The sequence below is a fragment of the Eurypyga helias genome, unplaced genomic scaffold, assembly GCF_000690775.1.
Source record: "Eurypyga helias isolate BGI_N326 unplaced genomic scaffold, ASM69077v1 scaffold43528, whole genome shotgun sequence".
In the NCBI taxonomy this organism is placed as follows: Eukaryota; Metazoa; Chordata; class Aves; order Eurypygiformes; family Eurypygidae; genus Eurypyga; species Eurypyga helias.
Genome location: NW_010267099.1, coordinates 844 through 14,071, shown reverse-complemented (window position 1 = coordinate 14,071; position 13,228 = coordinate 844). Strand labels below are relative to the sequence as shown.

General features: G+C 50.1%; 1 protein-coding gene across 1 annotated transcript in view; it reads left to right on the top strand.

Annotated features, from left to right (window-relative positions):
• Nucleotides 1–12,899, top strand: part of PTBP1 (polypyrimidine tract binding protein 1) — a 22,420-nt gene extending 9,521 nt beyond the window's left edge. Inside the window, exons 2-14 of the mRNA XM_010157296.1 lie at nucleotides 1,226–1,301; nucleotides 2,049–2,221; nucleotides 3,234–3,380; nucleotides 4,502–4,672; nucleotides 5,402–5,512; nucleotides 5,865–6,039; nucleotides 6,613–6,690; nucleotides 7,881–8,029; nucleotides 10,660–10,693; nucleotides 11,193–11,285; nucleotides 11,607–11,823; nucleotides 12,040–12,117; nucleotides 12,476–12,899. Coding sequence (XP_010155598.1) covers nucleotides 1,277–1,301; nucleotides 2,049–2,221; nucleotides 3,234–3,380; nucleotides 4,502–4,672; nucleotides 5,402–5,512; nucleotides 5,865–6,039; nucleotides 6,613–6,690; nucleotides 7,881–8,029; nucleotides 10,660–10,693; nucleotides 11,193–11,285; nucleotides 11,607–11,823; nucleotides 12,040–12,117; nucleotides 12,476–12,608 — 1,584 coding nt within the window. The 5' untranslated portion in view covers nucleotides 1,226–1,276 and the 3' untranslated portion in view covers nucleotides 12,609–12,899. The remainder of the gene's footprint in view (nucleotides 1–1,225; nucleotides 1,302–2,048; nucleotides 2,222–3,233; nucleotides 3,381–4,501; nucleotides 4,673–5,401; nucleotides 5,513–5,864; nucleotides 6,040–6,612; nucleotides 6,691–7,880; nucleotides 8,030–10,659; nucleotides 10,694–11,192; nucleotides 11,286–11,606; nucleotides 11,824–12,039; nucleotides 12,118–12,475) is intronic.
• Nucleotides 12,900–13,228: the final 329 nt, after the last annotated feature.

Below are 13,228 nucleotides of genomic sequence, written 5' to 3'. Positions count from 1 at the left end.
ATGCCGAAAGGAATCGGAACACATACCTTGCAGAGGGTAATCCGTTCCCTAGATGTGGCCGGCTGTGTTGGTAGGGCATGGGGGAGAAGTGCCAGGCTCCTGCAATTCGGTAACCGAGGGTGGAGTGATGCCTCCAGCTGCTAAAAAGCCTAGAAGAAACGCATTTCTGTTTGTTTAGGGAGCCTCGTTCTAGTAGGAATTCGGTTTAGAATTTGTTGTCAAATGTTTGCACAGTAAGAGCAATCGAAGGATGGAGATGTCGGGGTATGCTGTGCTACTCGCAGCTCTCTGGTTTGCAGGGAGCCACTTGAAGGCAGAACCACGAGTGCAAGAGGCGGCAGAGGATTGGGTTACAGAGGCTTTGTACCGCTGGTACTCGGGTTTCTCGGCTGCTGGTCTGGTGTCTGACTTCAGAGCTCTTACTGAGACTGTGGTCCTGATGTCTCAGGAGGAGTTGCTGCTGCGGTTCTGGGGATTGTGGCTAGAAAACAACAGACCAGGGACCAGATTGTTTTGTTCCAAAAGCCAAATTATTATATGTGGACCTATTTCTGTTGTAACACTTAAGCTCATAGCAAAAAGCTACGGTTTTACTTTGCTGATCTTCCCTTTATGGGGTGGGGAGGGGGAGAGATCAGTTTCTTTCCACTCTCAATTTCCATCTTCTTCCCTGGAAAATAAAGATCCTTGGTTCATAATAGCCAGGTGGTACGCTGACAGTCTTGGCCAGCTTCTGACAACTTGGGGCTTGCTTCAGGCTTCCTCAGTCCTGCTAAGCCACGGTAAAAGTCTGTCCTCTTGATGAGTGCCTTGAGGCCTGTCTGCTGCTCCTGGCCAGCTGCAGCCTTGTCTCGCTCCACCTAAAAGAGCGAACGTCTTGTCTGGTGTGAGTAGTCAGCAGCCTTGTGCTGGGTGCAGTAGGAAAATGGGAATATGGGTGCACAACAGAACACCTAGTGCTTTCAGACAGGTCAGCAGTGCTTTGTCTCCCGATTCCTAATGCTTACCTGAAAAGAGATATCGGATAGTGCTGCTCACTTACCAAACTGGATCTCGCTTATATTTAATTTACGGTGGAGGTGAGGTTCCCTGCTCGCTGTCAGTATGTTTTCACTTACGCTTCTGTTCAGCTTCTCTACACCTTAACCTCAATTGTTCTGTAGGAGTACCTGAATAGGATGTAGTAACAATGCTGTCAGTTTACCTTTTGTCTTTTCTCTTCCAGCGGGGATCTGACGAGCTTTTCTCTACTTGTGTTACTAACGGACCCTTTATCATGAGCAGCAACTCTTCTTCTGCAGGTAATGCTGGCTGTGAAAGGGAATAGGAGTTAAGTGTGGCAGATACTGTGAGGAGGTCTGGGGTTTCCCACTTAATTTTAAAATCTTTTCCTTCTTACTACTTATTTGGCCTTTTGTAGGACAGTGCTGAATAATAATAAACTTCAGCCCTGCACGCTTAAGGTTATTGGACTGAATGAACTGTTGCAGGGCAGCTGCTAAAATGATTTTACAGAATTAGAACGTGCAGGTTTTGTGTAAGCTGCTGTACTTGAACCACAGTTGGATTTCACGTCGGGTCACTTTGACTGCATGTAGTAGTTGACTGCTGTTTGGGAGTCTCACACCATCTAGAGGTTAGAGATCCCACCCGAGACGGCATCCTTGGCCGCTCAGCCCAGAGTTTGCTCTCTGTGTTTGTCGTGCATTGTCTTACTGCGAGCAGCTGCTGTCTCGAGTCCCTTCACCGTCAGCTCACGCCTTGGGTGTCCCCTTCCAGAGTGCAGCGAGCTAGAGTTAGACCCACACCCAGCAGAGGTGTGGGTGGGAGCCGTAAACAAGCTGTGAAACAGGCAGCAGTGGCATTCGGAGATGTCACTTGGAAAGAATAAATACAAAATGAGTAAAACCATGCGTCTGTGGACTCGAGCGCAGTGAGACCGTGGAATTTCTCTGTAATAACAGGATGGGAGCACAAACTGGGTGTCAAAGGGGTGTGCATCTTCTCTCACACCCACTCTAATAAGCAGTAACTCTTGCCTTTTACAGCTAATGGAAACGACAGCAAGAAATTCAAAGGCGATAGTAGAAGTGCTGGGGTCCCATCCCGAGTAATCCACGTCCGTAAGCTCCCCAGTGACGTCACGGAGGCAGAGGTCATTTCTTTGGGCTTACCTTTTGGCAAGGTCACCAATCTTCTAATGCTGAAAGGAAAAAATCAGGTATTGTGTCTGTAATTGAAAGCAGGGTTTATGTCAGAGGCTGGATGAGCTGGTCATCAGTCAGCCTGAGCCGAGTTGTTTAAACTGTCACGTATTGAGGGGTCTAACTTCTGCGTAGTAGTATTTTACTTTTCCGTCATTATCCCATGAGCTGTAGAAAATACTATTTTCAGCCTGTACAAGGAGCTAAATCCATAATTACAGGTTGTCACTTATAATTAGCATTATGCCTGGTTTTGAAATTACAGCCCAGGTAAATTATTTGGACAGCAGTGCCGTGAGCTGGCCCTTTTCACTCAAGCCGCCTCGGCGGTTGAGTAACCCCGGTGTAACTTTGCACGCTAAGGACACCCTTACAGATAAATGAGCTGGGTGAAGCTAAACTCTCTTGGGTAATGCAGGAGGTGTGTGCTAATTGGGTAACTAAAATTGCCTTACAAATTAAGGAGTAAAAAAACCAAGACAACTTTAATCATTGCTTAAAATACTATGTCTTTAAGATTAATTATGGCAGTGTGCCTCTGATCTGTTGCGTGGCGTGGTTCTGTGTAAGTACTTAACGACTTGCCTCAATCCCTTACCCTTTTGTTTTGAGGTAGAGAAGACCACAAAGGCACAGAACAGCGAGTGGGCTTCCTGCTCGGTGGAGAAGTATGGAAAGTTGCTTACTAGAAGTGTTAAGAGTCTGGATTATTGTATGTTCTTGTGTTCCTGCAGACACCTCTGGCATTGCCAGCTTCCCAAATACACCTAGCATGGGGATCTTAGGATGAGACGGAGACAGTGCGTACGTTGAGTCGGTCTGTGCAGCCAGGATCCCGGCTTGTTCGACATACAAGCAGTTCTTAAACACTCCTGCGTACAAAAGCGTGCCTGTAAACCCGCACACAGTTCCATTTCAACCGGAAGCGCCTCCTAAGGCTCTCGCTCGCGTAATGCTGTTGCCAGGGGTGATGCTCTCTCCTGGCGCGGCTCTGATAACCTGTCGTTGTTGGGTTTGACTTCTGCACAGGCTTTCATAGAAATGAATACGGAGGAGGCAGCCAACACCATGGTCAACTACTACACCACTGTCACTCCAGTCCTGCGGAGCCAGCCCATCTACATCCAGTTCTCCAACCACAAGGAGCTGAAGACGGACAACTCTCCAAACCAAGCAGTTAGTTTGTGCTCTTCACACGCTTGGGAAGAGTGGGAGGGACAGAGGGTTCTCTGCTGCTGCTTGGATTGTGCTTCGATGGGGGCCTGGGAGGGTGTTGACATTCCGGAAGTGCTAAATGGAGCACATGAGCTTCCAAATAGCTGTTACCCAGTCTCAGCAGGCTGTAAAATGAGCTGTTAAAACTGCCTTTGTCAGGGGAAGGAAATGCGCAGTCAGCGTGAGAAGTGGTGTTAGAAACACTGACTGAATGCCCCACTGAAGGTTTGATCCATATCTCGTGCTTTGGGCTATTTGTTGCTAATTGAAAGATTTAGCTACCACCAGCCCTGATGGGGCACAGCCTCTGTCTGTAGTTGGGTACAGCCTGTTCCGGTGGCGAGGACTGGCCTTGGGGCAGGCAGCACTAGGACGCAGCAGGGCTTCAGGCTCTGGGCTCGAGTTTCTGTGCAGGATATGCTCAGCATAGGGTAAAAAATTCCCTTTTTTCGGCTCAACTGGCTCTTGGCAGCCTTTCAGGACGGAACGCCGGAAAGAAGTTCAGGTTACTTGTGCCTCCTTATCGGGGATGGCTGCCGAGTACATCCAGTTTGCCTCCTCTCGCTTTTCAGGCTGGCTTTGGTCAGGATCAGAGCACAGGACGTGGTGCAGAGCAGTGAGCACATCCCGATGTTACAGGCGGGAGGGGAGGGGGGCTGTGGGAAAACTCCCAGGCAGTCTTCACTCCTGGATCCCTGTAGCAGCTGAGTATCAGTGTCAGCCTCTAGCATGCTAGAGATGGTGCTTCCCCCCAGAAGAGCCCAGTTTTTTCCTTTTTTCTAAGGAATGGAATAATTTTGCTGCATCAGTAGATGCTGAGCAAGGTTCTAGCAGTGGCATAAGTTGTAAAATAAACATTTTTTGTTTGCATTTTTGCACTGCTCTGACTGGGCTGGTCTGCGTTGTCCATGTTTAAAAAGTGCTAAAGTCTTTGCCTCCCCTGCCTTAGGAACAGCAAACTGCTTTCTGCTCTGGGAACGGTTGGGTTCTGCTGGCAGTTTGCAGCTGATAAGCTCAGGAAAAGCTGACTGTGTGTTCTCGCAAGCAGGAGTGTCGCTCTAACAGGATATTTGGTTCTGCAGCGTGCCCAGGCAGCTCTGCAAGCGGTGAACTCCGTTCAGTCTGGAAACCTCGCGCTGTCGGCCTCGGCTGCGGCGGTAGATGCAGGAATGGCGATGGCTGGCCAGAGCCCTGTCCTGAGGATCATTGTCGAGAATCTCTTCTATCCTGTCACTCTTGATGTTCTGCATCAGGTAAATCACGTCACCACGACGTCTTGAAGGTAGTCCCGGAGGAAGGGGCAGCCACAGAGTGAATCGCTGTATTTGCCATGTCTCACAGCACGTGATTTTATCGCAGTAGCTCAAGTTCTGCACGTAGCTGTCAAGTTTTGACTTTCTGGAGACCCTGACACCTCCGTGAGATTCTATTTTTTTTGATCCCAGTCTGGCCAGACTTTAGTTTCCAGAGATTTGCTTGCTGGCCTGTTGGGATTGGATTAGCCTGATGCAGCACGAGGGACAAAAACGTGTGTTGTCACGACAGCGTCTCGAGTTCCATTCAGGCTTTAGCAGAAGTGCTGCGCACCCCTGGGCAAGGGCAGGGGGTACAACCGCCGTGTCCAGGAGCTGCTTAGGCAGCAGCTGATTGTGAAAGTTCCTGCTGTGGTTGCTTAACTACATCTTTGTTTAAAATGCAAGCTTGACTGCATTGAAGAATCCCTGAAATTCCTGGGAAAGTTCCAGTTCGTGGAGGTGTATGTGAATCTTCCGGCATACGACTCATCACAACTAGACATGCTTATGGTTCTGTCACCCTGAGGCTGTAGTTGGACACTGCGATGCCAGTTAAACACGCCCCCGGGGTAGTTTAAGACCTCTGATTTTTTAAGGGTACCTCTTGTTTCTGGCTCTAAGAACAGATCAGTAGGAAAGGAACTCCCTGGATATGAGATCGCAGCATGTGCAAATATTGTCTTGCAGATTTTTTCCAAATTTGGTACAGTCTTGAAAATCATCACATTCACGAAGAACAACCAGTTTCAGGCCCTGTTACAATATGCCGACCCAGTGAGCGCTCAGCACGCCAAACTGGTGAGTAGCTGGCGGTGCGAAACACCGCGATCGCCTCGGCTTCCGCGCTCTGTTGATCTGGGATTGGTGTTAGAAACCAGTGCTCTGGGAGCACGTGGTTGGCCGTACTGGGTTTACGTGAGCGTTGCCCGAGTGGGAGGGTGCTTCCCCACCGCAGGCTGTACGGCTCGCTTGGGTGATGCCGGGGGGGGTGAGCTGAAGCTGTGCTTTCTCCACATGCAGCAGGATGCCCGCTCCCTCAACGAGGTGCGCGCTGGCGCCCGGGGTGACGGAACGCCGTCTCCTGGGAGGTTTGTTGCCGTGATCTTCGTGTCGCTGCATTGCGGGTGAATGATTCTTGCTTCCCTTGCAGTCCCTAGATGGACAGAATATCTACAATGCCTGTTGTACGCTGCGCATCGATTTCTCAAAGCTCACGAGTCTCAATGTAAAATACAACAACGATAAGAGCAGAGATTATACACGGCCGGACCTACCTTCTGGGGACAACCAGCCCTCTCTGGATCAGACCATGGCAGCTGCTTTTGGTGAGGACGCTTCAGGCGGGAGCAGGACAAAGACAGCTGAGCCGTGTGTCGCTTGGGGAAGGGGAGGGGCCAGAATCCTGATGTGCTTGGTCATACGAGATTTTTGGAATGCAGTACGACTAATGAAGAAAATCTGGGAACCGCTGAATCGGACCAGTGCGGAATCCTAGTAGGAACACAGGGATGTGGGTGCTAGTGCCTGGGAAGCTCCTCACTTTCGGGTTTTCCAGCTCCTGTGCTGCTAGTGCCATCTGCTGTCCTGCCTGCCGCATGGGCCCGCAGGAACTCGGGCTGTGTAACCTGTTCCTCAGGCTAAACAGTCACGGGGGCTTCTAGCTTGTACCTGGTCAGCAGTTCTGTCCTAACGACTGCGGCAGGACAGCGGAGTTGGGGGCAAATCGGTCTTGTAATTCCTTGAAGCTCGCTGTTACATCCGAGGGGTTTTTAATTGCAGTGTGATTTAGGGTTTAGCTTTCAGCCAAGTGCTGATGGTGAAGGACGGATCAAGACAGTCGGCCAAGTCTAGAGTGTTCTTGCTCGTGGGTGTCTGTGTAACGCGTACCTCTTTCCCAGGTGCCCCAGGAATAATCTCTGCTTCTCCATATGCGGGAGCTGGCTTTCCTCCTACCTTTGCAATTCCTCAGGCTGCAGGTACTGTATTTCGTAAGTTGACATTTTCTATAGGTTTTCTGTTGCTGAAGCATCTTGGATGTGCTAAAGATAAGTAGCGATTATTTTTTGTTGGGGTTAGTCACATAAATCCTCAACGCTGGCATCTGGGCGCGGGGGAGGGGGGTGTTGAGGGACGCCAGCGTGCGGCTGTAGCACCTCTGGCCAGGCCACGTCCCAGTGACGAGAGGAGAGCGAGGAGTGGGATGGGAGGGACAGTAAAGGCAGTATTGAAAATAACTGGGGGAGGAGATCAAGTTTTCGGTGATTTCCTGCTGTGGCGGTTGGGAACTCACTTCCGCAGCTGTGCGTGTGGTCAAAAGCAAGGAATCTCTGCCAGTTCTTCCTGAATATTCTGAGTAATATTTAAAGGGGTTTAAAAGGGACCCTGATGTGACGTTCACAGCCCCTGGGCAGTTAACACCTTACTGCTGCCTGCGCAAGCAGCCCCGGGTCGCGATGAAAGCCTCAGGCTTTCGGTGCTCAGCGCACTGAGCACGTGGCTTTGCTTCACACCTGATGGAATTTCCTTGCTTCTGACAAACAAGCCAGACCAAACTGCTGGGCCGTGGACGGTGTAACGTCCCGTCCTGCTGGGCAGGGCCCTCCGAGAAGTCCTGGCCTCTGACTGATGGCCGGCAGTTGTCTCTTGGCCTCAGAGCCCTTCCCTTGGGAGGGCGGGTGGAGCGAGGTACCAGCTTTTAGTTGCTGTGGGCAGCCTAGAGATGCCTGTCAGTCAAACCTCAGCGTCTCTCCCCTCGAGATTCCCTGGTGGTAGCGCTCGGGCCGGGCTGTTACGTGCATGGTTAAGGAACGGCGTTTCGGCATGCGGCGGTTGAGAGCCTTGCGCACCGTTTGATGCCTTCCCTGCACCGCCAGAGCTCAGGCTTTGTGCTGAGTCTGCTGCTTGTGAAACGGGCAGGACGTCCCGGTCACCACGGCGGTGCCGAGGCACCCGTTGAGCACCAGCCGCTCAGAGCAAATGCCCTTAGAAAGGGCGCATTTCCTGCAGCACCAGAACCGGAGGCTCCTGTTGCTCCTAGGATGTGGGCACTGTTCGGAATGATGACTTGCATGCTCGTGAAGGTGTGCTGTTCTCCCTTCTGGTGCAGCAAAGACACTAGAGTACATGCTGTTAACTTCTTTACTGGTTAATATTCTTTAATTTCCAGGCCTGTCAGTTCCAAATGTCCATGGAGCGCTAGCTCCTTTGGCTATCCCATCAGCAGCAGCTGCAGCGGCTGCCGCAGGACGGATTGCCATTCCCGGCCTCACTGGGGCAGGGAACTCCGTTCTGCTGGTTAGCAATCTGAACCCTGAGGTTAGTGGAGTCCTAACTTTACTCTTTATTTTTTTTTCTCCTTACTGTTACCTCTGCTTTCACTTTCTGAACACAGATTGTGCTGAAACTCACTGAAAGTGAAATCCTACTGTATCCTAAAGGAAACGGCAAAACTAGGAGAGCCCATGATGTGCTCTGCCAGCTCTAAGCCTCAAAGCAGACCAGTACTCTAGTTGCTGAAGGGAAATGAGAAAGTGCATCTCAAATTAAAATCTCGCTCCTCTTTGGTTCAGAGCCAAGGACGCTGCTGCCTGCTCTTGTCCTGTAAAGTCCTTCCTCCCTCTTTTTATTTGGAGTCTCCCTGCCATTCCCATGGAATAGTGTCACTTGGGTCACAGAACAGTCACGTCCATCCTTTCTTTTCCTTGGCATGTCGTAGTGTGTAATACATGAATGCAGAACTACAGAGGGAGCTCAGGCTGACCTCTGCTCCTCCCGTGTAGTGTCTGGAGCCCTGCCAGCTTCACCTCGTCCCTGTGCAGTGTTTCCTCTGCCATGTGCTTGCACATTTTCCCTTTCCAAGATTCCTGGAAGTTTTTCCTTAGCTAAACCCCCTAACAGCTCACAGTTTACATTTTCAATTCTACTTGACTTAGTCAAAAACATTTGGGTTTCTTTAAAAAAATAAAGCAAGTAAGATTTGAACAAAAGCGGTCTTTAACGAAAGACGGCAATTTGGTACGGGGATCCTGGGGTTTCCGCAGTCAGCTTTTGGCTCTCTGTTGGATTGAAAGTGTAGAAGCTGGTAGCGTGTGCGGTGGATGTGGCGAGTCTCTGCTGAAAAGCACTTTAACCGGTGGGACTGCGCACACGAGTTAACGCTACTCGGCGAGGCTGTAGAACTTACCAGCGGTGTCAGAGTAACCACAAAACCTCTTTCGCATCAAAGGGGAAGCCTGGATGTGATGGATGATGCAAATATTTAACTCCCGGTGAGATGAACCAGTTGAATCGGTGTGTCAGACTTTGGAGCTATTGTTACCGTTTTCTCCAGGGCATGAAATACTGGCAGGGACAGCGATGGAGCTTTGGTTTGGACGAGTTGCTCCTTCCACCGAGGAGCTCCTCTGCCATTCCAGGGACTCTCGCCTCGGGCTCGGTCCCGGCGACCTGCCGTTCGGCGTTAAACGTGAAGGGCTGGCATCGCTGCTCCCCGCCGGCGATGCTGCCGAGCGGGTGTTTCTCGGGATGGTTTCCCAGGACTTTGCTGTACCTTTAACGTGCCCCAGTTGGCAGCAGCGTCTGAACGGCGCGCGCAGCTCGTCTTGAAGGAGGAGCGAGCAGTTATTTCATGCCTTGTAGTTTTTGATGAGCTCTTCACTATCCATCCAGCTTATCTTTGGGCTAGAGAGACTTTGATACTTGTGAACTAACAGACCTGAAACTTTTTCCATTGCCTGTATAATCAGTGTTGTAGAAACTTACCTGTGCACAACCAGTGAGTGAGGAGACAGTATTCCTCTGGAGTGACCGCTCTGCAGTACCGTGGAAGGGTTTTTCTGAGCCGGAGCCATGGAAACGGAGGTGACTCCAATTTTTCCTTTCCGTGAGCGGCAGATGCCAGCATGGCTCAGCTCCCTTTGCCGTCAGACTCCCGTCTGCGTGCGAAGCTGGTGCCGCTGCTGGGAGCAGAGATGCTTTTCCTGCCGTTCTGGCCGAGGAACAGCGGTTTGGGGTTTCCTCGCGGCGCGGGCAAGCCGCAGAGATGGGAGGGGACAAACTTGGGTTGCAAATGAAGCACCGCGTCGCTTCGTAGAAGCACTTTGGGGGTTTTGCAGTGGTACAGCTGCTGATCTGGATGATCTTCGCTTTAAAGCGGTGGCTGGTACCCAAACTGCCTTTCCTTGCCCTCTCACAGCTGAGGATCGCAGCGTGGGCTGCCGCCACCCGTAGTCGCGGCGCTGAAGCGGCAGGCGCAGCCGGGGTTTTGACTTGATCCATCAAGTCGTTTATTCCTCAAAAAATCGGTGTAATGGGAGAAGATCTTCCCTAAGATTTGGTGAGGGGATGGCGCTGCGGCCGAGGTCACCGCTGCAGCCTGCGGCGGTCGCTCCAGTGTGATACTGTCTCTTCCCTCTTTGTATATCTTAAGTTAAAATGCCTTTTCTTTATCATTGTGTTCCACTAGGTAAAACCTATTAACTGTTTCTGTAAACAAGTTATTGTATGTAGAATTCTATAAATCTGACTGATGGAACACTACATATTTCCTTATGTATTTACTGACCTGTGTTTTTTGCTACTTTTTTTCTTTTCTCCCCATCCCTGAATATTTTTTTTTTCTTCCCCTGATCCGGAATTTCTTTGCCAACTGACTGCACGGTACTTCTGCTTCCTGTTGTTGCTTGAAACAAAAAAAAAACCAATATAAAATATTCCCCTTCCAAAAAAAAAAAACCAAAAAAAAAAAACCACCCTGCTCTTCGGAAACCAACCTGCCCTTCAATATTAACCATCTTGAAAACTTCATCATCCATCAACCAATTTCGCCATTTCCTGCGGGGACTCTGCCCTTCCTCGTTGTGGACGATTTGTGCAACCTCGCTCTCCCCTTCGATTCCTTACCTCTTCCCTGTCCCTCCGCTGCCTTGCTCTGCTGTTCTCTAAAGAGAGTTACACCCCAATGCCTCTTTATTCTTTTCGGTATGTTATTATTCACACTTTTTATTACCTTGTTTTTCATTTAGTTGAGATTTACTTTTTTTGATACTTCAGAAATGTACAGTTTGCAGTTTGCCTTTATTTTTTTTTGAATGCATAATTTTGTTTTTACGTTGTTTACTTAGTTTGCTGTTTAATTTAGTTTGCCTTTAGTTCAGTTATGCATGGTTTTATTGCTTTGCATGCCTTTTGGAAGAGTTTTAAATTGTGATAGCATGCTAAATTGTCCAGTCTTCTGGCAGTTAAGATGTTTCGCTTTTTGCTGAAACCCAGTGTCTTTTCTTTAATGTATTGTTCCATTGTTATTCTGCTATATAAGAATTGCCCTTAATTAGAGCAGAATAAGTAACCGTGGTCGGAATGAGATCAGTTCTGGTGGTGAATGAATGTTTTTGCTGTTGGATTGGTTGGCTGATTTTGTTGAATGACGCTTCGTTTCTTCCCCTGCCTAAGACTGTTGTTGTTTCCTGACTTTTTGAAGGAGTCTATGGCGACGTGCAGAGGGTGAAGATTTTGTTCAATAAGAAGGAGAATGCCCTAGTTCAGATGGCTGATGGGAACCAGGCCCAGCTCGGTAAGCGAGCTTGAAGGTACCGCCGGCGGCAGTGGGAGGCCTAATGAGTAATTAGAGCTTTACTGTCGGTGCTTGCTCCTCTTCCAAAAAAAATTCCCAAGGCCTGAGTGTGTCCGTGCACGTAACTGCCTCCCTGGGTGTGTCGTGTGGATTTGGGCAGCTCCGGGAAGGGTGTAGCGTGTTGGAGCGAGATACTCTGGAGGGGAAACGGAATGAGCGGTCCGGCGAGGGCGGGGTGGAACTAGAGGGAACTGCAGCTTCGGTTTAAATGTCGGAGCAAAGCCAAGGCCGTCGCGTCAATGCTGTCCGTAACCCCCGCAGCCATGAGCCATTTAAATGGTCAGAAGCTCCACGGGAAGCCGATCCGTATCACGCTCTCCAAGCACCAGACGGTGCAGCTTCCCCGCGAGGGGCAGGAAGACCAGGGGCTGACTAAGGACTACGGGAACTCTCCTCTACATCGCTTCAAGAAACCAGGCTCCAAAAATTTCCAGAACATCTTTCCCCCTTCTGCCACTCTTCATCTGTCCAATATTCCGTAAGTATCCACACGGTGAATTCCTGTACGAGCGAGTGCACGGATGTGTGCGAGTACGCAGCGGGTTTTGTGCTGCAAGCGGGCGGGGAGCATGCCCCTCTTCCTGTTCTCATAGCCCTTCCAAGAAGCTGCTGGTCGGGAATTGGGGAAGGGCGCTGAGAACTGTTTTTTAGGGACTTTCGATGTACGTTTGACCACAGGAACTGTTTGTTTCAGACCTTCGATAACTGAAGAAGACCTTAAGATGTTGTTCTCGAGCAACGGTGGGATGGTCAAAGGGTTCAAATTCTTCCAGTAAGTGTTTTCTCGTGTCCTGTCCTTACACCGGGCTTCCCAGCGAGGGGGGTGGGAGCACTCGGCTCTGCTGGAGTTCCGCCTCGGGCTCAGCGGAGCAGGGTAGTGCCTCTGGAATAACGGCTTGCGGAGTGAGCCTGGATTGAGAGCGTGGGGAGTAGGAGTTGGAAACTGGGGGGCGGAGTGAGGCGTCTGGAGACACAGAGGGACGCTTCCCTGCGAGGAGAAGGTGTATTGCAGTTACCCAGGCAGTTAACTCTCTGCTGCCCTTGAGTGCTGGGTAAGAAAACTCGCGTTGAGCTGGGGGAGCTCTGCACGCGGGGACGCTGAGCTTGACTTTAACCCTCTGTCTTGTCAGGAAGGACCGTAAAATGGCTCTGATCCAGATGGGCTCTGTGGAAGAAGCCATTCAGTCGCTCATCGACCTCCACAATCACGACCTGGGTGAGAACCATCACCTGCGCGTGTCCTTCTCGAAGTCGACCATTTAAAGCTTTGGGAGGCGTGAGACAAAACGGACTTGACTTCAAAACCTCTTGGGTTCAGCCTTGGCCTTACAAGACTGAACACGAGGGTTTTCAACTTCCATCATTCCAGAAAAAAAAAAGCCACTTTAAAAATGCAGCTGAAGTGACCTTAAAAGACCAGAGATTTTATTTTTTTAAAGAGAGATCAGTTTACCGGTTTTTAAAAAAAAAGAGAAAAATGTAAATGTAATTCCTGTTGCTAACCTCGCGGTGATGGGGAACAATCCTGACTGTTCGGCTGAGAAATCACAAGTTCGAGTTTACACTTTGCAACCTGCTCTGGGAAACTCCCCTTCCTGCTCCTCCTCCCCCACCCCCCCAAAAAAGCAGATCCTAACGAGCGTTATCAGGTTTCACATCGATGCCTTTTTTTGGTTTGGTTTTCTTTATCCACCCATGCCTTGAAAGACCTAAAACCACTGTGTGACGTTCACGTTAGCGCCTTGGAGTCAGGATTGTGCCGAAGGCGTGGTGCGTAGGAGCTCCCAACTCCCGTTGCGTCGATCCTACCTTCACTGTGCGTCTGCTGTCCTGTGCCTTAATCCTTCTGCTTCTTTGGGGAGACCGTCCAGGCCGCCGGGAGC